Source organism: Varanus komodoensis, unplaced genomic scaffold (genome assembly GCF_004798865.1).
Source record: "Varanus komodoensis strain SLA01 unplaced genomic scaffold, ASM479886v1 scaffold53, whole genome shotgun sequence".
Classification (NCBI taxonomy): Eukaryota; Metazoa; Chordata; class Lepidosauria; order Squamata; family Varanidae; genus Varanus; species Varanus komodoensis.
In genome coordinates this window covers 2,837,032-2,862,602 of record NW_025336126.1, presented here as the reverse complement: position 1 = coordinate 2,862,602, position 25,571 = coordinate 2,837,032, and the positions used below count along the sequence as shown (strand labels likewise).

General features: G+C 46.0%; 1 protein-coding gene across 5 annotated transcripts; it reads right to left on the bottom strand.

The window, feature by feature from the left end:
* Nucleotides 1–999: 999 nt before the first annotated feature.
* ODAD1 (outer dynein arm docking complex subunit 1) lies at nucleotides 1,000–24,191 on the bottom strand. Of its 5 annotated transcripts, none has more exons than XM_044448092.1 (16): nucleotides 23,983–24,191; nucleotides 22,093–22,265; nucleotides 19,311–19,387; nucleotides 16,217–16,316; nucleotides 14,836–15,025; nucleotides 14,245–14,367; nucleotides 14,043–14,156; nucleotides 12,704–12,771; nucleotides 11,368–11,555; nucleotides 9,496–9,621; nucleotides 9,043–9,125; nucleotides 8,171–8,339; nucleotides 6,437–6,600; nucleotides 5,683–5,786; nucleotides 3,552–3,630; nucleotides 1,000–2,635 (listed from the first exon to the last, which is right to left on the bottom strand). In XM_044448092.1, the coding sequence occupies exons 3-16, from the start codon at nucleotides 19,369–19,371 to the stop codon at nucleotides 2,528–2,530; spliced, it is 1,677 nt and encodes a 558-aa protein (XP_044304027.1). In that variant the 5' UTR covers nucleotides 19,372–19,387; nucleotides 22,093–22,265; nucleotides 23,983–24,191; the 3' UTR covers nucleotides 1,000–2,527. The 5 variants fall into 5 exon arrangements, with proteins under 5 accessions (XP_044304027.1, XP_044304028.1, XP_044304026.1 ...); XM_044448093.1 differs by having other exon boundaries at nucleotides 19,311–19,384; XM_044448091.1 differs by lacking the exons at nucleotides 22,093–22,265; nucleotides 23,983–24,191 and adding an exon at nucleotides 21,426–21,596.
* Nucleotides 24,192–25,571: the final 1,380 nt, after the last annotated feature.

Sequence of the window (25,571 nt, the reverse complement as noted above, 5' to 3'; positions counted from 1 at the left end):
ATATATGGTGACACAGAATCCAAACAGCTTAGCTACTGGCTGTCGGTTACTTTCTATGCCACTAAATGTTGCTGTTTTCCCAGTTCCCCCAGCTCCCTCCTTCCAACCCACTGCTGCCATTTCCTCTCCCTAACTGGAAGATTCTTTCTAGGACACTGCTGACACCTTGTGGCTAACAGGTGGACTTCCATGAAATTTGCATGGCCATTTCTCTGCAGCATATCAAGGCATGCCCCCCCCCCCATCATATTGGTAGCTTCCACCCTAGCTCCCTTTAGTACTGATGAGAATTAAAACAGAGTGGTGTTATCCATCAAAGGCATGGCCAAGTTCCTTCCATCATATCTATTCAAAAGTCTGACAAAGTTCTGCAGTGTTAATTAACAGTCTGTCTTACACGGTTGGCTGTTTGACTGCTTTCCATTTTAACACAGTTCAGGGAATCACGATGAAGTGCCCTTATGCTGTTTCCCTGTAATGATGGGGGTTTGCTTTCTAGGGTGGATTCTGTGCAGAGGGAGTTTTTTTTTACTAGAAACAAATGAGTGAACGAAGAAAGGCGATTCTGGATAAATGGGCCAGCGTGGAAATAAGCCATCTCCTTTGCTTATCAACTCCTAGCGCACAACGCTGCACGGAAAGGCTGCAGTGCAGCGACAGAACACCCATGTTGTGTGCAGGAGGTCCCAGAATCTCCTGATGGGAACGGAAAACTGCTGCCAGTCAGCGTTGACAAACCAGGCTAGATGAACTCACAGCCTGCCTCAGGACCAGGCAGCCTCCTGTGTTCCTGTAACAGGTGGGCATGAGCACCAAAACACCTTGCTGCTCTTTCTCTTTGATGTGGACCTTTTGGCGAAATCCCCCCAGCAAACGGGCATGCCGCTACAAACCGATCAACTTCTTCCCAATCCACAGAAGTGTTCAACCGTCAGCATGCAAACTTTGGGTCCCCTCTCCCTTCCCCCACAAAATTCACGAGACGCCGACCATGGAATCTGCCAATTAAACATGTTTAATAATTTAAGTTTTGATTTACACTGATAATCGAAACGCAGCAACCAATTCCACCTGTCACAGGGACTGGGCGTGTGTCACCCTACCAGCACCAAGCCCCATCTGTACCCTTCCCACACACACCTTCCACGCCCGCGGGAATAGCAGGATTGAAAGAACGCATGCGCTCTCCTTCAGGGAAACTATCAATGTATTTTGAAACCATGATGATTATTCTCTGGGAGAAGAACTGATTCCCCAAGATGCTTCTCTGGGACATTGCAGAAGGAATGAAATAAAGGCAGCCTTCCCCAGCCTGGTGCCCTCCAAATATTGGACTGCAACACCCAGTTGGCTGAGAATGGGACTTGCTGTTCAGCACATCGGGGGGGGGGGCACCAGGTTGGAGAAGGATGAAATAGGAGTGCTACAGAGGAAGTTTGGGGGCCAGGGACTGATGTAAGGGCAGCATCTTTGTCAAAATAATTGAGAATTAAATGCTAACAGAGTTAAGAGAGAATGGGGGGGGGGACACATTGGGAAAACTGGCCCTTAGTGTATACATCACAAAGAGTGTGGTTGTCATGTACATTTTCACATGAAATCGCCAAAACTGTCACATACTCATGCAGCCTGCGGCTGGCAGGGGTAATCAGGAGGGCTGCATGGGTTTGACGAAGCCTCCTATTAGGTGCTCACGTGGTCAAAACCATACTGTCTTGAGGAACATGTTTGTCTTTTCGTTTTATAAAAAAAAGTAAGAAGTGTAGCCTAGTGCCATTTCCCTCACACAGCGGAAGATACATTGTGTTCCCCCTTTGGGCCTCCTCTGCTAGGTCAGAGAGCTCTGAGGACTTGCTGGTGTCTCCAGAACAGGAAAATCAAAGCACCGGGGCACTGGCGTGCGGGTTTCCTGGCACGAGATGGCTGCTGGCGGGACAGAGGGCATGTCAGTCATCTGTTTCAAGTTGAACAGGGACATTTTTTTTAGAATCAGGAAGCTGAGCATTTCTGCGCAGAAACCACCAAATGTACTTATATTACCACTTATACTACCAGTTGCAGCACTGCCCTGAAATGGAGAACTATGGGACAATTGCCTTTATGCAAAAAGTTCCATCCCATCACTTCCTTTAAAGTTTCCTTTTAAGTTGCAATCTTTCTTTGCAAAAGGAGTCAAATCAAGTAGTTTATACAGGCAGGCAGGCAGGCAGGCAGTGAAGAGTTTTGTTAATATCTGGGCCTGTGTGTCAGGCTTCACCAACAGGGTAGATCTGTCCTGATTGAACAAGCAGCTGAAACAGGGACAGTTCCTCCGAGAGGGGAACACATCTTCCAGGATCAGCAGCAGTGTGACGTTCCTGCTGGGTGAAGGGCACCTCCAGGCACGTCAATCATCCTGAACATGAGCAAGGATGCAGAGGGCATCGGGGTTAAGAGCAGCCGTGCTGGGACCACACCATACAGCAACCCCGTCTGTGACATCTTGCCTTCTGTCTTTTGCCAGACTGTAAATAGATCCCTACTTGAGTCAAGAGACTGGAAGTTGTTTCTTGCTTGTGTTTGTTCCAGGAAGTGCAGAGGCCACTTCAGTCTGTGTATTTTTCTTTATGGAAAGAGCCGCTGTCTTGCTTAGGACCTGCAGTTGGGAGAAAAGAAACCCTCCACATTACTCCCATGCAACAGAATCGGTGGCAGAGATGCCCGCTTGTATGTATGGAGAATGCTCAGTGGATGACTGAGACCGCTACTGGGTTGTGTCTGTGTGTGCCTGCATGTATGTTTGTGTATAAAATAGTTACATAGACAACTCCATCCCTGAGATTAAAAAACCCGAATAAGCCCCTGTAGGCAGGACTGGGATCGAGTGTGGGCACGGATGGACACTTCCTGAGGCCCACATGCCTGTTGGGGGCTCACTGCCAACCACGGGCGCCTCCTGACCATGTGGCTGCAGCTGCTCCCTGCCACTGCCCAGCCACCCACCTCGTCGAGTGTGCATGTCGTGACGAGTGTAAGCAGCAGCAGCGGCAACCTCCACACACCTGCCCTGCTCTCCCTCTGGGCTGCTGCACAGGTGGGTGGACAGGAAGTATGGATTTGTTTCCGTGGAACTATTTAATCTTTCAAGCATGTACATGACGCACTGAGCTTGAGCACAGCTTTAATAACTAATGGATATACCAAGAGGAGGAATTTGAATAGGAAGGTGGAGAGTACAGGTACACCAATTTGAGGAACACATGCTCCTACCCCCGCCCCCAAGCCACCTGCTTCTGAAAATGCTTCCAGAGTGCGGGCCTAATCCATTAATTTCAGGAAGAAGATAAGGGAATGCCTTCCTCTACAGAAATCAGAGAGGAAGAGAATACTGGGAAGACATCATTTAACTCTCCCTCCTGGCACCAGTAAAGCTGTTGCTCTGGAAGACCCATCCCCTCTTGGCCATTCCAAGCTACAAAGATTTCATCTCCTCTCGTAAGCTCTTCATCTCTCCCTCACCACACACACAAAAACAAGAGAGGCAGGGAGTCTGCCATGTTGCTGGGACTTACATCCTTCAGAACTTTTTCTTTGAGCTCTTCATGAGTTAAGGGTCTCTGGTCGTCTTCTGTTATTGGATCATGACCAGGTCTGCAAAGAGAGAGGGTGGGGAGGAAAACAGACTCCTTTGAAGGAACTGCTATAAACCAGTCCTTTCCACAACAGAACAATCCTGGTTTGTGGCTTAGAATCCACTGGTCCCTGTGAATTCCGGGAGAACCTAGAAATGCTGATCCTATGTTCTTCTTGGGGTTTTGAGCTTCTAATCCTTCCCTTTCTCTAATTTAACCCACTCTGTTCAGCAATTCTGCCCTTTACTACTAGAGTTCCCATTGCCTTTCCCTGATGCATTCTGAAAAAGATTTTGGATGTTGATTCGTTTTTAGTGTGTGAACTGTTTTTGGTTCCATTTGGGGTCGATGATTTGGGCATAAATGGTCTTATTTTTAAAAAGAGACGGAAGCAAAATAGAACATCCTCTCAAAATCCAACCAATCGTAGACTCCAATTCATCTGGAACCATCTTGGGGTCCTTTAGCAGGTCACATCTATCCAATGCGAAGAGTTTGCTGCCAAAATCATTCATCTCTCAGCCCATGTCTGCGAAGTCCATCCTTACATCTTGACAACTGGCTTTCTCTCTGCTCCCGTGTCTAACCTTCTTAAGGCCTGCCTTGCCCATCAGCTCCCTCGTATCTCTGCTGCTGTATCACAATAGACCAGAGACGCAGCAAGGGCCACCACTGAACGGATTATGTCAGTGTAGCAGCTCCCATGCCCATTTCAACTTGGCAAACACTGGAAGCAGCAGCTGGCATGGGGGCATGGCTCGTGCTGCATCCAGTGTGTGCCACACAAAGCCACTTGGCGAACAGGGGTGGCAGTGTGGTCCCTTGACCCCTGGAAGTAGCTTACCCCCATAACATTATTAATAATCACACTGAAAGACAAGCAAAGCCTTCAATAAACCAGTCAACTAACAAGCACAACTTCTTCCTGGCCCACAGATGGGATAACAGGGAATGTTTCAGTGAAGCTGAATTTTCTGCAGTTGATCAATGAATAAAATTATTCACACCAGAGAGACTTTCCAGGGGATAGTGACTGGGCTTAATTCATTACATCCCATACCCATCCTTAAAGGTCTTCTATGGCTTTAACCCAGCAGATGGAAGACGTGGGGGAGAAAATGTGCAGCAAGTCTCAAGTACCAACAAAAAAACTTTTATTATTGCCCTAAGCACTTTGGAAATGCAGATTTCCTTCTTCTGGAGTCATAAAATGCAAGCACACACCATTCTGGTTATTTGATATAATAAAATCATAAATAATAAAAGTGTTTCCCTTGGCACTCAGAACTTAAAAATTTTCTCTCCTGTTATTTCCTCCTCCCCCTTCGGTTTCCACACAGTTAGTCCCATTCGGCTCATAAATATCCCCATTTCCTTGATTCTACACCTGTTCACAATTTCTGCCCCATGATTGCCTTTGGCCATAGCAAGGCTGCTTATAGTGACATTGCACTTAACCTTACTCCCTGTTTATTTATAATATTTGAATTCTATCTCTGCAGCTAAAAAAGGTATGCAAGACAGCTTTGAAAATAATTAAAAATAACCTAGCTCAATAAAACAATTTTAACATCCATTGTGAGTGTCTATGTATAAAATAACAACCAGTTCACAAAGTGATGACAGAGACGGCAGGAAATTATTCCAAATTCCTCCCAGCAAACCAACCTTTTCCAAGTGTCATGAATTCCACAGTATCACAGCCTGGTTTTTCACTTCCTGCAATTTTATGCAAATTTAGTCATAGAAATAACCCTCCCCCGCAAAAAGACAGAAAACACACATCCCTCATAGAATAAAGAATGGAAATGAGCAACTTGGAGGGATTATACATGTTTGCAGGGAAGGAGAGATTTGCATATTTTTGGAAGTGTGAATCTGCACATTTGTGCGAAAAGCAGTTCCATTAATGAGTGGATAACGCAACTGTATGTGCCTGAAAAACCACAAAACACAGACCAAAGGGATTTTACAAAGTCGGTACATCTGGATAAATGCAGTAGGGCACGCGGAGCAAAGCTCCGGCTGGTGATCTTCCACGGCTTCATGTGGGAGTAGATGGCTTTCTTACCCAGCAGTGGGCGGTCGAAGGTTGACAGAAAGTGGTCGAGCCGCGGGTGTCTGTCCCAAGAGCAGCTGTGCTGTCTCCACAGTATCATAGGGCTGATCTTGTTCCTGAGAAGGGACAGAGAGGAGAGTTAGGGGGCAAAGATCAGTGTTCCCCTTCCCTGTGAGGTTTAACTTGTGGCTCTGTCCCGCCCCATCAATTAATCCAGACCCATCTGTTTTCCTAGGTCAAGCCTGAGTTGTAAAGATAGGTGTGGCTATTATGAGAAACTTGGCTTTCAGTTAAAAGAAAAGTTTCTTACAGTCGCAGAAATGCATTTGAAATGTTTTCTAAAAAATGTAAAATGTTAACTGATCAGCAATGCGGCAGAAGAAGCAAAAGCAACATGAAGCTTCCAAGTAGCTCTACTCCACTGTATAGTTCCAAGGAATTCTGTTTTTCCTACACTGGGGCAGCTATTTAGGACACCCATGAACAGTTTGATCGGAATGGAAAAATCTACACAGCTGTTTTGCAGGAAAAGATCAGTGCACAGGGTCTGTCCACCAACTGTGGTCCCATGCTTTCTCTACAAAATCAACGTGCATTTTCATGTCTGATAAAATATTTTCCACATGTTAATTATAACACCAAAATGGAGTTGTATAGCTTGGGGAAAGTCAGCAGAAGGTTGCTTCATGCTGTTCTCCAGGGCTTTAGGGAAAAGACACGCACTACTGACAGAATGCACAGGCTAGAAACCTGGAATGTTGCACACCTCAGCAACCGAGTAGGAGTACATGGCCAACAGGTCATTGGTCTTTTGTTCAATCAAGCCCAGGTAGATGGCTACGTTTTCATCCCGGGCAGTTGTCGTTCCTCCCAGTATATTTTCCAGCATTGAGTGGTCACACTGTAGTTTCCAAAAGAGGGATTCGATCGCTTGGAGGAGGAGGAGGAGGAGGAGGAGGAGGAGGAGGAGGAGGAGGAGAGAACACAAAATAAGTGAATCCAGGCCCACAATGCTCCAAACACTAGCACTAATTTCTTCTCCCCTCCCCAAGAACCTGGAAATCTTGGGTTCAACTTCACTCTGTCCTAAAGGGTAAGCACCACAGATTAACACCAAGTCTGTGCATTTGTCTCAACGGGTTTTAATGCCACCGTCTTCTGTTGGTCAGCCATCCGGCCGTCCTGTGACTAGCAATTCCAAAAGACAGGCAGGAGTCTGGTGACTGTTTTGTTGGTTTGTTTTCCCAGACAGCTGAAGGCAGTTTGAAAGGATACACCAAAGGAAGCAAACCCTCAACTCTCTTAAATGCTGTCTGTCTCCAGCCTTAATTACATGTTATATGGGCAGTGGGCTGGGGTGGAGGACTTCCTTTCTTTTGTCCCAGACGTACTGCCAATCCATTCTACTGCACTCGCCCAAGTTCTCCTGTCTCCGAAAAGAAAGTATATTTTCTCTGAATGCCACTGTGCCCTTTGGACCAGGAATGGGGAAACGGTGGCTCTCCAGATGTTGTTGGACTGCAGCTTCAGTGTATGAACACTGGCTGGCTGAGGCTGATGAGACTTGGAGGGTTACAGGTTGCCCTCTCCCTGCAAGTTCACCCTTCTGCCAAAAGAACAGAAGTCTCTCTCTACTCACTGGCCATACATCCATGATCCATGCTGGCTTCTGTGGCCAATAACTCCCTTCCTCAACACACCGCTCATTGACTACTTCAAGCTCTTCACACCATGGAGCTTTTCTTCCTGCCTTCGCTAGCCATTGACTCAGCTGCTCCAGTAGCCAATACGACTGAGCAAAATCTACTTTTAGTTTCCTAATGGCAGGAGTAGGCAACCTGATTGGCTCTCCAAATGTTTATGCCTCCTACTCCCATGATCCCTCACCATTGGCTCTGCTAACTGGGACTGACTGGAGTTGTAGGTCAAAACATGGCCAAGGTCAAAGTCGCCCACCTCTCTCAATGGATGTAATAGGATGGCCTTACCAGGGTTTGGGCACCTGCATTCACAGTGAAAAGCAGGCGCATGGGGGAAATGAAGTTCCCACAATCATGCTAGGGAAAGCTGAAGGCAGAAGACAAAAACAAGGACCAGATAAGAGATGGTTTGACTCCATAAGAGAGCCACAGCCTTGAATTAGGGATGTCATGACAGGGCATTTTGGAGAGCTTTCTCTCAGAGGATGGCCGTAAGTCAGAGACAACACACAACAACAACAACACTGGGGGGAGATCACGGAGCAACCCACAATTCAATACTGCTGGCCTGCTACTGAGATCTGCTGGATGATTCCCCCACACACCTGAGGGTTTGCTGTGAGGGCTCAGCATCTGTCACAGAAAGAGGCATCCAGAGAATCTCAGACAACGTCCCTAGACTTCAAGGCGGTCGAAAAACTGCTTCTGAGCATGTTTGTGGCTCCCCCTTCTCAGCTGTCCAAATCTCTCTAATGGTGCCTCCCCAGGTAGAAAAACCTCTTCCCTCCTGCTTTGCTTACCACTCTTGAGCTGCTCCCATATTTTGCGGAGGCCCTTCAGTTTAAGCTCAGCCCGGTTTGTCTCCTGAATGGCTGCCTCAACCTGTGCTTCGGTCTGCTGCAGCCTTGACAGCTGCTCCATCTCCTTCTCGTTATCCTGCTTTCGAACCTCCTCTATCTCACTGCGGAGCTGGAGGACCAGATTGGGGAAAAGGTGGGTGTCTTTCTACTGTTCCAGGAGGGCAGCATCAACAAAGTACATTTGCAAGGGAGGGACATATACAATCAGCGCAGGACCCGGACAGGGAGGGCATGGAGAGTTATACTTGAAAGGGTGTTGTACAAAAGTCTCACTTTGGGTTGAACGACGCCAGGCCAAAGTCAACGTTGTGCCAGGAGGAAGGAAAAGTCACATATAGCCCTATCTCATGACCGCCGGTGCCCCTCCTCAGCTGGCCCCTGTGACTTTACCAGGCATTGCCTACGCATTATTTTACAGCCTTAAGGGCTAGTAACATGTTTTGTTTTCCAGTGAAAGCTTTGATTTGCCATATGCTAACAGGCATATATCCCATGTACTCGTAAGAAGAGTGGCACACGTTTGGGTCCCTCCTTGAAATCCTTGACAAAACGCACTTTCCTGGGGCTGCCTCATTTGGGGGTGGGGTGGGGTTGGGGTTAGGGTTAGGTCAAGTTCTGCCACCAGAACACACACATTCTGCACAAAGCGGCAGAGTTCCGCTAATGTGCATCTAGTCCACTTACCAGATCTGCTCTCCCCACTCCACCCACCCCAGTACAGAGGCCCGTGTTATCTTAGCTGCAGACACCGTACACAGAGCTTTCTGGGGGCAGCTGCATGCAGAAATGGCTCTCTGATCTTCTTCACTGACCTGGTTGATCTGGTCCCACAGCAGCTCCTTCTGGTTGTTTTGCTCATTGACATAGTTGAACTGAGCAAAGTTCCATTCCTCATCTGAGGTGGGAAGGAAAAAAGTGAGCAGCCCGTTTCAGCTCACATCCCACTGCCTGAACCAGCCAGGGCCCAAACTGGTTCACCGGCAGCACCCCCTGGAAGGAAAGTCCCCAGACCCCACGCCATGGTGGTCTCCTTGCCTTTTCCCAGAGCACCGATGGAGAACCAGCGGCCCGTGGGCCACAGGCAGGCCCCGGCTGTCACGCAGAGCTCGGCCCATTCCAAAAGCCATGCACACTCCAGGAATATGAACCCTGATGGGTTTTGGCCCAGCTAACCTATCGGGACCCTCCGCAGGAAAAAGGCTCCCCACCCCTATACGTGAGAGTCATGGTCCCTTCCCCACAGCAGCCTCTGCCAGGTACATCACCTTTAACATATTTATTCAGTGCGAACTCCAGGTTTGCGGTGTCAGTTATCTCCAGGATTTTATCCAAAGTGCAACTATACGACTCAATCAGCTCCTCCTCGGGGTCCTTCTTTTTGCGCTCTTCCTCTGAGATAAGATGTTTTAATAAATAAATAAATAATAAATAAATAAGATGAAAGAATCTAGGAGTCCCAGTACTTGCCATACCCTCACTTTACTTCCAACAATGCTATACTCAAAATCATGTGGCTTTTTGCCCCAGTCATGCAAATGCATTAAAAAGAGTGGGAAGACCACCCCATATTTTTCATAATTCTTCAGCAGAGCTGCAGTGTTTGATTAGATTGACTGACCAAATAACCTTTAATCAACTATTTTATTGTTTTAATTTTGAAACTACCTTTTCATCCGAGCAAAATCCAGGGCAGCATGTCATATCATCACCTTTCATACAACTAGGAGGCATCACAGCCATGAAACTGCAGAAAGAGGCAGGAACAGCCAAATTAAAAGGCCTGGGCAAATGAGAACGCCTTGTCCTCTTGCCAAAATGTCTGGAAGGCTGGCATCCACTGAACTTCCTGGGGGAGAATGTTCCAGACTCGGGTGACACCAGAGGGAAGTCCCCTCCTTTGTACAAGGCGTAGGATATGGCCCCAATTTAAGTCCCTCGGATGAGGGTCTCCCAGGGAGATTTTAATATACAGGAAAGATGGTATGGAAGGAGGAGCTCCTTTCAGTAATTCAGGTCCCAAGATATTTGGGGCTTTAAAAGGAAGCGCTAGCACCACCAGTTGGGCTTGGCAACGGAGTTAATTCTTTAAAAATTGGGGTAATGCGGCTCCAGCGGGCTAAGCCGCCTAAATTCTGAGGTAGTGGAAGCTCCTGAGTCATCTTCAAGGGCAGCGCCATGTATAATGCATTACCCTAGTAATCCAATTGTATGGTTTCCAGAGCGCCGATCGCTGCAGCCCATACGATCCTTTTGTCCGAGAACAGCTGCAGCTGGCAAACCAGCTGAAGCTTTTCATACAGCGTCTCCTCCTGCCCCATTCTTTGGGCAGCCAAGTTTGATTTTCATTAATACTTTAAAAAGCTATGGACGGCAAGTATCATCTTAGGACAGGCACTTGGCCTTTTCTCTCGGACACAAGTAACGTGCAGAAGGGACACATTTTCTAAATGATGCTTAAGAAAACATGCACATATCATGACTGAAAGCAAATGGACTATGCTTCTTGCTTCAGAAAGACAGTTTTGACCCATATGCCACGGGGATTGAACCTACAGTACAAATTTGGCCCCTCGCGGTTTGCCCAGGTGTCCAGGTTCCCTTTCCCAGCCACTCCCCCTTTCCCCCATTCACCTGGCAGTCTCCTGGCTCTTGCAGTTCCCCCCACTTCTAAAAGGTTAATATGTTTATCCTAAGGGTTCGCTGCTAGCATGAAGTTTTGAGTTAAAGTATCTTAGTCGTTTTGGCTCCACCCCTTTCACTTTTGGCCACGCCCACCCCGGAATGTGATCTCTATGACTTCTTGAAATGAAAGGTGTACGCAAATTTAAATCAACAGATTATTTGACTGAATACTCATCAGCAACTAATTAGAATGTTTTAACTGGGCTGCAGTCCTTTGCTCCTGCTACTGTTACTAGGAGTACAAAAGAATTGGCTGCAGTGTCCTGGGGAATAACTGGCAATAAAAACTTAAGATTTAAAAGGGGTTCATTGCAGCAGACCTAGGAATCTTGGCTCCCCAAATCTCTTGAGCTCGAAACCAGGACATTCCTCCTGGAAGAGCCAGCTGTAAGCCACGAGACACAGCCAAAGGCAAGGACAGGCCAGCTCCAAGCTGCACCCTAACATACAAGTACCTTGTTTTTTCTTGGCCTTCAGTGCCTCCTCAGTCAGCATCCTCTCCTGCAGCTTGATGGCGATGAACTCAGACATGCGGCGGTCATTGTCTAGGATGCGGTCCAGCTCTTTCATCTCGGATTCGTGCTGGTGGAGATCCTTCTCTGCCTTGTCCCGCAGCTGGCTCAGGCGGGCATGGGCCTCATCCCTGCCATTACCCCAGATGGATTTGAGAGAGGCAAAGTACATAGGCTTTAAAGTCTACGAGTGTCTTTAAAGGAATCTGTCTCCTAAGGACACCCCATTTGTAAAAGGAGAAGCGTGGAGAGAGAAGGCAGGGGAAGGGATTTGATTTCAGGGGGAACGGGAAAAACATAGGCAGAAAGATTCAAGGACTGGGAACAAAAGGATATGAAGCGCATGTGGACAAAAAGATGGCTAATCCAGGAGGATCCGATAAAACAGGGATCATCAGAGTTCCCATACCTTTTTCTCAGCAAGTGCCTGTGGAGAGCAGCCGGCTGGGACAGAGGGCCTCCCTTAGATTTGGGGCGCCAAAGGAAAGATTCGAGGCAGTAGCCCTGCTGAGTTGCCCCACAAGGCTGCTGATGGTTTCATATGCTATAGGCCGAAACCAGGCTCTCACCTACTCATTTTGCAAAGCTGCGGAACTATATTCCCCTACCATGAAAGTGTGTGTTGCCCTTACCAAACAAAACCTTGGGCCATTTCTAGAGAACTCAGAATCCACAACTCTGTTTGCTGGATGGGTTTTGTGAGTTCATGGGAATGATCTCACAAGGGAGGAGGGGAAGCATCAGATGTGTAATTAAGCAAAAACTGTGCATGAGAATATTTAAGGTAATTTTCTAGTCCTTATGGTCCACAGAATTGTCCATGAGGGATGTGTGCAGAACTCTTGACACCAGGAGGAGACTTGGCAATCAGAAGAGGGCTCCAGTGCTCCAGAGAGCATCTTAGCCTTGCCTGCCCTTAGCAATATAATGCAAAATTAAGCACTGAAAATCAAATCTGCATGCATTTATGAAGGGCACAAGATACTTTGTTTCTTGGCCCAGAATCCAGGTGACCTCAATGCAGAATATTCATTCAGATACGTGCAGGAGATACATGGCCCTGTCTTTATAAGCCAGAGCTAAACTTGGAAGCTAGGACTTGGGAGAAGGAACGTGGCTAATATTTGTTCAGCTACTTTTGTTCACAATACATCAACAGGGCAGCAGGGCACTTCAGAGACTGCGAGGAACTGAGTGGAGACAAAACGATGAGATTTCAGCAACACAGGGCAGTATCTGGATCCCCTGTTCAAAGCACCCACTCCCCTGTTCTCCCAACCTTGCATCGTAGGCAGCTGAAGATGTGCTAATGATGGCCCCGACAGCTTTACGGGTGTCCAGCAGCTCCTGAGGAATGAGAGAGAAAGTGGGGGAGAAGCCTTCAGAACCTTCTGACAACACACCTCTCTCAAGTGGCTGATGAGGTTCTGCCCTCTTTCTGTAGCCCAACCACATCACTTCCTCTTTCTCCAAACCTCTATCACCTCCAAAACAGCCGAGGATCAACAGCATTTTCTTCTTACCTCTTCTCAGCTCCACACGAACATACAAGTATTAGTCATGCCAGTCATTTATTTATTAACTATAATGCTCTCCCACTTTTTTCTTGTAAGGAACCAAGGTGACTGACATAGTCACCTTCCCCGCCCCTTCATTTTCTCCTCACAACACCCCTGTGAGGTAGGTTAGGCTGAGAGTCAGCAACTGGCCCAAAGTCACCCAGTGAGCTTTGTGGTCAAGTGGGGACTAGAACCAGATCACCTGAGTTCCAGTCCAGTGCTCTGACCAGCTTCATACCACATCTGAATTTTCTTCAGGATTTCTCATTTCCTTTCAGCCTGAATTGCAGAATTCACCCATACATTTGGCTGATTTCCAATGGCATGGAAAATTGTAAGTTGTGTTTAAACAGTTTAATTCAGCCAACTTGTTTGTGCTGTCCAGTGAAGCAATCTAGATTTTCCTTTTCTTTTTTTAAGGGTGGCCAATTATGAGCATAGTACTGGAATCAACAGGATCCCATTGAACACTAGCTCAGATCTGTAGATCAGCTTGCATTTGAGAAACTCCATAAAAAGGGGTTGTTAACTAGGAATTAATTCATGAAGTTGTCAGGTTCTGACCTATCTAGGAGACTCAGTAATGATAAACAGACATTCTACTTGGGCTGAATGAAAAACATCCAAACAGACTGGGAGAAGGAGAAGGCAGCAGAAAGTGGTCTTTAGTATTAGCCTCCAATGGGGCATCGATTTAGTAACATAGGAATCGAGCAGGGTCATTATGTCTTTCCATGTCAGAACCTAGTGGCCCAATTTGTACTCTTAGATTTACTACAAAAAATGTGTTTTCATATTGCATGATGTTAGCAGATAGTAGTAGGCAAGGAGTGCGATTCTCTCTCAGCCAATATAAAGCTTTGATTTTTTTTTAACAGCATTCTCAACAGCTGATCACCCCTTTCCATTGTGTGTGGAGTTCTCACCGAGCAACCGGACACCAGAGTTCTGCAACAGAACCCACATTCACCTGCATTGTGACCCCAGCCCCGCTCAGAAACTCTGTTTGCCAATTCTATCCCACCAGCTTTCTCCACTTTTTCCCAAGCATGGCCCTACCTTTTCCAGATTCTTATAGATCTGTTCAAAGCGATCGTGGCCAACCCGGAGAATTTCTAGATCCTCACGTAGCTGTGAATTCACAACGAGCTGAGAATCGAATTGCGAGGAGGCCTGGAAATTAAAAGTGGAATGAGAAAAGGAGTGACTATCCAGGAGTCCTGGCTTTTGGCAAACCTGAGGAGTCATGCCCACCTTTTACCTTATCGAGTTGGTTCTCCACTGTTTGTATCCTTCTGAGCAAGCGGGCCTTCTGTTCCTGGATCAAGAACTCGCTGCCTGTCGCCTGCTTCTGGCTGGCCAAATGCTTCTGCCATGCTTCGATCTGTCAGTGATACAGGGAAGGAGAAAACAGAAATGGGGGTGGGGGGCTGGTATCAGACATGAGAAATCAGTATTTGAGATGGGACTGAAGAATCCCAGTTCTCCATTTCTCTGCTCTAACAAATTACAAATTTGACCCTGGGTATCCCGGCTGCCAACTCTCACAGCATTCTACACCCCACTTTTCTTCCAGAAGATCCAGTTCTCCTTCAACAATTCCTCTTCCTCTTTACTGGATGTGAGGAAAGAAGCATGTGGTGGTCGGGGTGGAGCAGGATGGGGAAAAGACACAATTTTCTTACCGGACCCTGTTCTGCTGCCCACTTAAACTACCTGTTTGCTGACCACTTTCTGGCTGCATTCTGCTGCCTGAAGGCCCTGGCTCCCAATTTTGCTGTTTCAAACCCCTAGGGCCCACTGTGCTTTTCAGAGCCCTAAACATCTCCGTTCTCCGCTCCCTTCAGCACACCTCTTTGTCCAGCTGGGCCAGCCGCTTCTTCTCCTGGGTGACCTGCTGCTTCACCTCATCCCGCTGCCCCAACAAGGAACGGAGAGTATCACCTCTGAGCTTCTCCTGCTTCAGGTTGGCATGGCCTTCCGCCACCGCTTGCCTGCGCAGCAGGTCTTCGTTCTCCTTCTTCAGGCGCTTCACCTCTGCCCTGTCCAAGAGAAGGGGGTCCGAGGCTGTCAGGGGAGGCAGGACCACACGACGGGAGGAGGCCAGGCGGGCACGGATGGGTGCTTCATGGCAGTGGTGAGCTTTAATTGGGATTCGTGGCAGTGCCAGCTCAGAGATCTTTCTTAAAAAGTGCTAAGGGAATTCTGTGGGTCAGGGTAGAAGGCCAGGGCTTGGGGGTTCTCCAGGTGGCAAGTAAAGCTGCGTGACCTAGATCAGCATAGGAAGAAGAACAGGAGCCCTGGATTCACTGGGAAAGCAGCATATTAAAAGGGCAGCATGCACAGAATCCAAGGCGCTACAACTGAAACTGCCTCAGTCTGCAGAAACACCTCATCCTGGGCATCTCGCAGCTGTGTGTTCGCGTGCGAGACAGGTGGTGAGGTGAGGCGTGTGGTCACTTGTGTTGAAGAAGGGCAGATCCCACGGGCACACCCATTTAGGGTGACCAAGCTGATTGTTGATTGTGTGTCGCCAGGAGCATGTCAGTTGCTGCATGCTCCTGTGTTATGTCAATGTCTGCATCGGCTTGCTATGGGAAGCAGGGAAGAGGAGGGAACGGACAACTAATCAAAGTTCAGTCAACAAGTGTTTTCTTGCCACAGGATGTACAACATCCAGAATCTCGCCAAATCCAAAACTGAGAAATTCAAAATAAGAAATGGAAGTCAGAGGATAAGCACAGGGCTCCACCTCTACACCAAGAAAGATGGCCAGGAGATAACACTCCTCACAGAGATGTACTCCAGATGCTCCTGGAATTGTGGTGGGACCGAAAAATAGAAGGTGAGAAAGGGCCAACCGAAGCAATTTAAGGATTTGACAGTGGTTAAAAAGAGGGATAAGAGCTTCTGTTCTGAGTATACCTTATTCCTGCCCGATTTTTTAAAAAGTGCAGGTTTTTGTAGCATTTCCAAAATTGTTAGGCAGGAAGAAAAAGCACAGCAAAAAGAAACATATACATACACCCTGAAAAGTAAAGTCTCTCCCAAGCCACTTCAACGCTCTTAAGAGCTCTGTTTACTTTCAGCATAAAAGGAATGACAGTTAGACTATAACTTTCTGCTGAACCCAGAGGGGAAAATCCTTTCCACACACCTCACACATTTTCCATGCTTAAAAAAAATTTCCAGTGAGGCAGAGTGTTGGTGAAGGGTATTAGAAGAATACATACATCTGTCTGCGGATGGTTTCACGGGATTCCAAGGTGTAGGCATGACGGTTGCCTTCTAAGAGACGGAACTGGCGCTGGAGTTTGGCCAGCTCAGTTTCAGCTGTGGGAACACAGTACCGGTTTAAAAAGGAAGAGGAGACAGAGGAAAGAAAGAGAGTTAGAAAGCCCAACATAGTGGTCTTGTACCTTGGATCTTTTCCTCTTTTCTGGACTGGGAGGCCCTGCTGAATGCCCCTCCCATCAGACTTATAGCAGAAATTGGGGTAAGAGACCATCACAGTCAACAGTCCAGGAAAGAAGGGAACTTTCTTGCTGTCTTTGGCTTACAGTCAAGAGCAGCTTAAAAACACCTAACGGTATTCCACTCCATGGTATTCCAAGTTAATGCCTTTTACATTCCAAGTTGACTTTATTAGGCAGGAGACAGATGGTTCTTTTTAAGAGAGCCCAAAGTAGGTTAGGGGAGGCTTTCTTTTCACCCCTGATCAAACATCTTTTTCAGGACTGTGGTCCCCCTATAAAGATACAAAAGCCCCTGGAAAAACTGTTTGCCAGAGGCAAAAGCAGGTTGAGTGCATATATAATGTGCCAAACCAAAAAGGTATATTCCCTCTTTCAAAGAGCCTTCAGTCCTCCTCTCCACGTACAGAAGAGAATGGCTCTCTGGCTTTCTCCGATCTATGACTGCATTTGACTCCCATGTAACAAAACGGAAGGCTTCTTCAGCTAAGGTTCTGTCTCCCGACCAGACCATCATTCAGTTCTCAACATTTTGCTCTTACAGCAGGGCAGTGGAAAGTTTGGCCCTTCAGATGTTGGAGGACTCAGATTTCTCCCAGCTCCAACCAGTGCGCCTAACAGTCAGGGATTATGGGGTTTTGTAGTTCTGCAGCACTGGGGGGGGGGTTGTCCACAGATCCCCACCCCAACCAGGACCAGCAATGGGAAGAGCAGGAGAAGCTGTGCTGCCTTCACACAACTTCATTTCCCACATTGTCAAGGGAAGCAGCCAAGGAGGCCATGATACCCAGTGGTGCGGTGATACAGTTCAAAGCATAGCTGCTCGGCCTTTAAACACGCCCTGAAGGAGAATCCAAAAATGCAGGCAGCTGTGTTGTGTGTGGGTGTGTATATAAGATGCACATAACAGACACACACCCAACCTAACAGCAGCAGTACAAGGCATAATACTCGGTTTCTTAGCATCAGCTGACAGTCAGAATCCTGAGCTGGCAAAGGGTGGCATAAGACTAAAGGGAAATGAGCAATTCAGACCAATCCACAGCAAAATATTTCACATCACAACAGGGGTACCTCACAACCCTGTTTTGCTGCTGGGAAAATCCTCTTCCTCCCGGCTACTGTGGCGATTGAAACAGGGCGGTCCAAAGTGTCGAGTTGCTAATCAACAAGCCCCAGTGCGCCAACCCTGCAAACGTTGGCTCTACTACACCACGGATAGTCCTCGACTTTTCCCAGGCCACTTTCTGGATTTCTGACAATGTGCTACAGTGCCAAGCTGAGGAGACAGACAGACCATTTCTTAGACATCTGCCCGTGCTCCTGTCTTGCCTTATGGACTCCTGTCCTTGGTGACAGACAGTCATTCATTTGGTTTCTTGACTACCGCATTTTTTCACTCCAATAGTGTGAATGACTCATTCCCTGGATCCTTCCAGACCAACTGACTCATGTCCACATGTGTCCCCTGTATGCTAGCAAGGATTTGGACAATTTGTACCTCAGCAACTTTAATTCAATCTCTGCTGATTTCAATGCCAGTATTCACTGAAGAGGCCTGGTTCAGAGAGTAATGCATTAAAATGAACCGAGCCATGCAGAAAATAGCCAAGGCGCCTCTGTCTCTTTGGCCCCATTTGCTGGAGACAAAGAGCTCGATTCTCATACGTTCCCTTTTGAGAACTGCCTCCCTTAGCAACATTTAATTTGGCTTGAGAAAGATCCCCCTGTCCCTTTCTGGTATAAACTGAAGAAAAGGTTTGGTTTAGTTGTCCAAGAAGCCAAAAAATGATTAGTTTGTCGCTCCCCCTGCCAAGCACCTGATTTTTCAGTGTGACCTGTGACTTTCAGTTTGCATCAACTGTGCCTAGATTCAGAGAGAGTCTGATTAGTTACACACACTTCAGTGCTGAGATTTAGCCACAAGCACAACTTTTCTCAACAATATTCTCTCCTGCTGGTGGCTTCATAACCTTCTGCATGAAGTGCTCTAGTACTTCTGAAACAAAACCACAGCTTCTTGCAAGATAATTCTATGAAAGCACTCAAGATCTGAATTGACTAGATGATGGCAGCTATTAGAGAGTGGATCTAGGCTGAAAGATAACATAGGAAGTTCGCTTACCACACTGAAGTCTGCTCTGCCCTCAATACAATATCAATGTGACAGCAATGAATACACAAACGCACCAATTTTGGGAAGCCATCACTAACCCTAAATTTCAAAGTGTAACTGCTCTGTGAAACAGAAGCGCTTCCAAAGTTTGAGATGGCAAAGGAAGGTGTTTACTAAACACTATGAGAAATGTTGACATAACTTCAGAACTTTAGTCTAGAAATGTTACATTGGGTGAAACCACATTAGTGATATAGGCAAAATCAGGACAGACTCTCACCAAATCCAGACATGAGCTACAAAAGCAAACATGATAGTTACATGTTCAGAGGCAATTTGGATTGCTGGATGCCAGATCTAGGCACCAAATAAAGGTCATTACCTCTGTGCTACCCCTGTGAGCTTCTAAATGTATCTGGGTACCAGCTGTTATCAGAAATGTAGACTCAGATAAACTCAGTCCATTCCAGAGGTGGAAGGTGGGCTTTCTTTTATGATCTCAGTACAATCAAATTGGAACAGAGAAAATGGTCTCAAGAATGACAAGTCCTGCTTCCTCACTGTGACCGAAGGGAGAATATCCTATCAGACAATACTGGGATCATACCACAGGCTCCCTCCCAGAGCTCTAGTATTGAAAGCTTCCCAAATCAGTGCTTCTTCCAGGTGTTGAATTGGACAATGCTTATGTCCCTAAAGCGATGTCCCCTCCTTCCCTCCCTAGGAAGTTACTAAGACCTTCTAAGTCGACGTCACTGCTATCCGAGCGAAGGCTTGAGGCAGATCTGAAGAATGGCATCTTCAGCTTCTTCCTGCTGATAGAACAAGAAAACAGAGAGAATGGGGAAACTACTTGGCGAGAACCTCGGTGTCAGTAAGTGCTTCAAACCTCGGTTTGAAGTAAGTGCTTCAAAAACACCAGCATGGTACTATGAAGTAAATGTTGGCACTCTGATAAGGGGGACCTTATTTCAAGCCCTGCATGGCCCTGAAATTTAAACTTGGGCCAGCCAAATCATCCCTTAACCTAACCTACTGCCCAGGCTTGTTGCAAGGATAAAAGAACAAGATGAGGAAGCAAGGAAAGAGTGCCATGTACATTGCCAGAACGACCCAGAAGGAACAGAAAGTTAAAATGTAAACAATAAACTTTAAAATGGAAGTGAATGGAATGACAATTCCATTTCTTCTCCCATAAACGCCTTTCTCTTACAATAATCATTTCTCTAAAGTGAGTGCACATTCCCTCAAAACAGTCCACAAGCTGAATGCTTTTAATCCTTGGTCTGACACTACAATCCATGCATTCTGTTGTGCTGTGATTCCTTTAATTTGTTGCATTAAACTCTCTACTTTCCTCCATCAACAATATCTTAAAAGATTTCTCAGTTAGCTTTGGTTGCTTGCAGTGGCCGAGACGTACCTCTACATGACTAGGCACAGATAGTTTTATAAAGGTTGGAAATCATCCATCTGGCTAGAATCACAGTGTGTGTATGTATATATGTATTATATTTCTGTGCTATCTATTAGCTGAAACTCTCTGGGTGGTTTATAAGACAAAACTTAAACCCATAAAATACAATAAACAAGAATAAAACCAAAGCAGTAAACAAGATAAAAGCAAACAGCAGTGACAAGTTATTAAAATGTACTAATATTATTTTTTAAACCGAAGGGCCAAATGCCTGGAAAAATAAAAAAGTGTTCAGGTGCTGAAAAGACCACAGTGTAGAAGCCAGGTGAATCTTTCCGAGGAACGTGTTCTGCAGCTAGGGTACTACCACTGAAAAGGCCCTGCCCTTAGTAGCCATTTTTCTCACCTCATTTCACAGGGGCATCAAGTGAGGAGCCTCAGAGGAAAATCTTAAGGTCTGAGCAAGTGTATATAGAAGGAAATAACCTGGCCCCAGGCTGTTTAGAGCTTTTAAAGTTAATACCAGCACTTTCAATTTGATCTGGAAAAAGACTTAGTGGAGATCATAATGCACTTGTACGATATTAACAAACTTGCTGCCTATTTTGGGCCAGCTTAAGTTTCTGGAAGATCTTCAAAGGTAGCCCCACATATAATCAATTTCAGTGATCCAAATGATATGGATAATGGTAGGCAGGCTATTTCTGCACTGACAGGATCATACTTTGTATAAAAGTCACAGCTGATCGTGTCTCTGAGGCCAGCTATGGTTCCAATGGCAGTGCTGCATCTAAGAGCACACTAAAACCATAAACCTGATCCTTTAGAGGGACTGTAACCCCACCCGGAACAGATTATCTCTTATCCAAGCTGGAGAACCACTCACTGAGAGTACCTCCTTCTTATCTGGATTAAGTTTCATCCAGTTCATTACTGTGCCCAAACATTGGTTCAGAATACACAGTACCTTACCTGGATTAGATGAAAAGGAGAAACAGAGTCAGGGATCATCTACATATTGAAAAGACCATAACTCCTGATAACCTCCCACATTGGTTTTATGTACACTAAACTATACAAGTATAGTATATCTGCTGTAGAAAAGAGCGATAATTCCCCAACACCACTGTCAGGAATCAGCAACACGACCCCTGCAGTGCCGAACCTCCAATTCCCAACCCAGCCAAATTATTTGCATAGTTATGTATGGACCACTGATAAAGATGTTGTGGACTAGAAACTTGCACAAACTTATTTGCAAGGCTGCTCAACACAAGGATTGGCAGAGACTCTTCATGCAATGTGGGAGATCTGCCTGTGTGAAAGGCTCTCAGACATTACGACTACAATATATTCAATAGCTGTCAGCTAAGAATTGACTGTGAAAAGTGCCATCTTGCTTGACAAGTTGTTAGAGAAACAGAGGATGTACAAACCTAGCAATGTCCCTCCTCCTAACAGGTTCATTTGATTGGCTGAAAAACCACATATGTAGCTGGCAGTTTCTTTGATAATTCTACAGAAGTTCCTTTGGGGACTGAAGAAGCAAGACACTTTTCATTGCACACTTAAAATATTTCAATTGAGCATTTGCCTTTCCTATGTTGCAGTCTTGTGGACCCCCTGAAAGACCAACTAAGTGCATTGGAAGTTTAAAGACTACTGTTTAAAAAACATCATTTTAACTTTTTCATCCTACCAACCTTCCTCCCTATACCCCCCCTCCAAAAAAAAAAACAGGAAAAAAACCCAACATCATTCTTTGAAGGGTTTTTTCCCCACAGCAAAACACTGAAGGAAGTTTAGTTGACATATAACAATCTGCCCAAAGGTCATGCGAATTAGTACCAACATTAATTCCATCCTTATATACTTGCCCAAACATGCAACCTTGTCTTTCCTTCCAAACAATACAACACCAGCTTTTTTCCATGCACACACCACAGCCCCTCTCAAACCTTTCTACCCAAACCCTTTCCAAGCCTTTCACCAAACTCATGTCTTCTACCCTTTAACTAAGTGCTCTTTTATCTAAATCTTCAGCATTCCCAGCTTCTGCAACCTCCATTAAATCAGCCCCAAGATAGCAAAAACTAGAAGTACCTTGCTTTCTACTGGAGAATTCCTATGACAAATTTATATTTAGTGTTTCGGTAATCCGTTTTTGGTATGCTCTGGTGCAATGTCCTGGTTTCTCCTGCCAACATCACCCGTCGCCTTTGTCAACTCAGTTGTTAGCAACCATCACCAAGAAATGCATCAACTCTCCACCAATCCTGGTGAAAGACATTGGGGAAAGGAGAGAGAGTAAAGCAAGAGCAGGTTACACACAACTGATTACACATCATGGGGATCCCTGGGCCCTCCTGGAAGATAAACTAAGCAGCCATTTAGAACAGGAGCAGAAACGGAAGAATAGAAGTGCTTTCCGATGGATAGCTATTCCATCTTTTCCTTCCCAATGGAGTTTCTGTGTAAGGAAAGAAGGGGGGGGGGGTGGAGCAGTGGAAAAACATAGGAACATTGTTGTTTGAATTTCTCATAAAATTCCATGAATGAAACAGGGTGATTGCATGATAGAAAACCTAATGTGAAATTACCCCGGGGCACTCAGAGGGCAGATGCTGGAGAACAGGGGTTAAATACAATGTTGTTGGGGAAGGAAGATGTGAAAACCAAATATTCTCAAAGGAGACTGTTGTCCAATGGCTGTGCTTGACCAGGAATTATGTGACTCCCATATCTGCAGGCTGCCAGATTGGGGAAGGTTGATCTAGGTGGACATGGTTGGTTTCCCCATTTCCTAAACTATGCTCTATTCTGGGGTCGCTTCCGCTCTGTGTGTGTGTGTGTCTCTCACACCAACTTTCTTTTAATTTTCTATCATGTCCTGCAGGGTCCTAAGACTTTCAAATTCCACCAAGATCAGGATATACTAGGGAATTATTAGAGTATCTTATCCCAGCATTGCCTCAAGTCAGAATGACATCAGCTACCTAGATAAGTATTCCAGAATTTCTAAACTTTAACTGCACTGTGTTTTCTGGTCTCAGGGCTGTTGCAGTGGACTGCCCCTTCCATCTCCCACTCCTGTCCCTACACCCTCCCCTATTGTCTGCCATAAGCTTAGGCTGCCCCACCAGCTGCTTCCTTCTCCAAAGATAAGCTCCACCTCAAACTCTGCTTTTAAAGGGGTCTTTTCTGTACCACCTTATCCCCAGCTAATCTTTGCTCTACTACCTATCTGACTCCTCTGTGCAAGCCTTCCTCAGCCTGATATCTTCCAAGCATTTTGATAATTCCCATCATCCCTTACTTTTGGCTGTGATGGTTTTTATAATTGAACACATAAGGAACACACTGGGTTGGGGAAGGCTATCCAATCCTAAGCTTGCTATTTTTGTTGCCTCTTTCCCCCCATCCATGTGTTGTCTGATACCAACTGTAAATTCACGAATAGGGCCACATTATTTATGCTGAAGTTGCCCTGTATTTTAATACCCAGCAGCCCTTCTAAGCAGAAATTTAATATTTTCTCCTTTATGTGCGCTCTCACCAGAAGATGCTTCACCTGCTTAATGTTGGTGTGCTGGGCTGCTGTTAAAGCACAGGGCCTTCAAATAAATAAATAAGGGGAGTGGGGGAGAAGATGGTAGCCCTATTTAGTATGCATTTTGGCTGGTATGCTCACATAGTCCCCAAGATCCTGTTTAGTCACATGTCAACCAAAGTCTGGACTGACAAAGATCCAGGACATGAGACGTAGGAGATCAACCAAGAGGAGGCCACAGCAGTTCATGCCAGTCTGCAAGAAGATTATGCTAAACTTCTTTGAGGGTACAAAAAGTTTAGCAGCACCCATAGCCCAAACAGACCTTTGAGGGTTCACACCAATCCCAAAGTCATGGCAGGTGACCCCAAATCCTGACTTCACCAAAGTTCCATGCAGTCATGTGATTTTGCACCTCCTGCCAAGGCTGAACCACAGCTCACCTGAACCACAGATCACCTGGACCCCCAAGGTCCTGCCAGGTCATGCCAAATCCCCATGTAGCCATGGGGTGAGGAGGCTCAGTTCACAACCTCTACAATTCATGCCAAGGTCCTTTCAACATGTCAGCCCCCAAGTCCTGGAAAACCACACTGAAGTCCTGCAAAGTCATGTGATCATGAACGATATTCACAGGTCGTACCAACTCACAACTGCCCCAAAGCTGTTCCTCTCCTGAGTTATTCAGACCACAACTGAGGATCCCAGCAGCCCCTAAGCCCCACCCCTTCCAATAAGCTCTTCCCCTTACCTTACTGGCCTGTAGTATTACTGCGCATGTTCAAGCCTAACAGTTCTCCCCCCCTCCCCCGCCCTTCCAGTCAGATTTATATTCATGCGCAGTACGAGGCTTCGTAGCCGCGGGGGCGGGGTAGAAGACGACAATGATGACGCTACCAGGTTGCCACGGCAACTTTCCATCACGAAAGACTCATGCAAAACCACATCCCTCCCTCAGTTTGTCCTATTGCCTCTGGTTACCATGGAAACGGTTTGCAGAAAGGAAGTCGGCAAGGGCGGGGGAGATCATCGGGCAAAGTGGGGAAGCCAGGCTGTGGATGGGGGCAGACAAGATAGTATGGAGATGGGGAATTGTCCACCAGACCCCACCCTCAATTTTGAGGGAAAACTGTGTACAGAGAAATGATCAGAAATTTAGATTTTCATTTCAACTCGCAAAATATAATATACAGATGCCACTTTCATGGCGGTTATTCATCCATAGATTATGGATATTTAGTGTAACTGTTCAGCTGCTTTGAAAATACAAAAGCAGATTATAAATCTCAGAAATAGAAAGTTAGCCTTCTTGATACAATTCTGAAGGAATATTGACAGCCCGGCTCAACTCATGTAAACTCAAGCATGTAGCTTCATCACCATCATAATTTATTTCATTTATTTCATTTCTGCACCACCCCATAGCTGATGTTCTCTGGGTTGTTTATGGAATCAATCCATCTCTTAGTTGGTCTTCCTCATCTTTTTCTGCCACCTCTCATGGTTATTGTGTGAGTAAGTCGTGGTGTGTAAACTTAAAACATAATTGCTAATACAATGGCACAGGTGGAGAAATTATGAAATCAGAGAAAATGCATGCCACCTTTGCCACTAAGAAAGTCATATAACAATAGCCTTTTCCTTGTAAATGATCCTTGTATATATGTTGATTTTCTTGCAATTTTGGCCTAAAACATTATACAGCTGAATTATGGTGACAGCCATATGTAGCATGGCATATATTTCTCATCACTGTACCAATCTTAGAATGCTCAGTTTTAGTCTCATTTTAATGACATTTGAAATGCAGGTTTATTTTGGACCTGACTTTTCTTGTTCAGATACTGGGTTTGGTAATTTGGAATAACTTGATTGGTCTCCAAGTACTGGTTTGGGGGTTCAGTTGAAATTAAGGACAGCATCCACTGCAATAGACTTGGTTGTTGTCCGGAGTGGTAGAATGGACTGCACTATTTCATGCTGTCCGTGGAAAATCACACTTTTTAATTGCTTTATTGTGTTTGGATAAAAT

Coding starts and splice junctions, on each gene's coding strand:
- ODAD1 (XM_044448090.1), bottom strand. CDS start 16,491: ATGGTCTCTTACCCCAATTTCTGCTATAAGTCTGATGGGAGGGGCATT. Junction 6,601..8,170: donor ATGGGAGCAGCTCAAGAGTG/GTAAGCAAAGCA, acceptor TCCTCCTCCAAG/CGATCGAATCCCTCTTTTGG. Junction 5,787..6,436: donor ACTCCTACTCGGTTGCTGAG/GTGTGCAACATT, acceptor GTCCCTTCTCAG/GAACAAGATCAGCCCTATGA.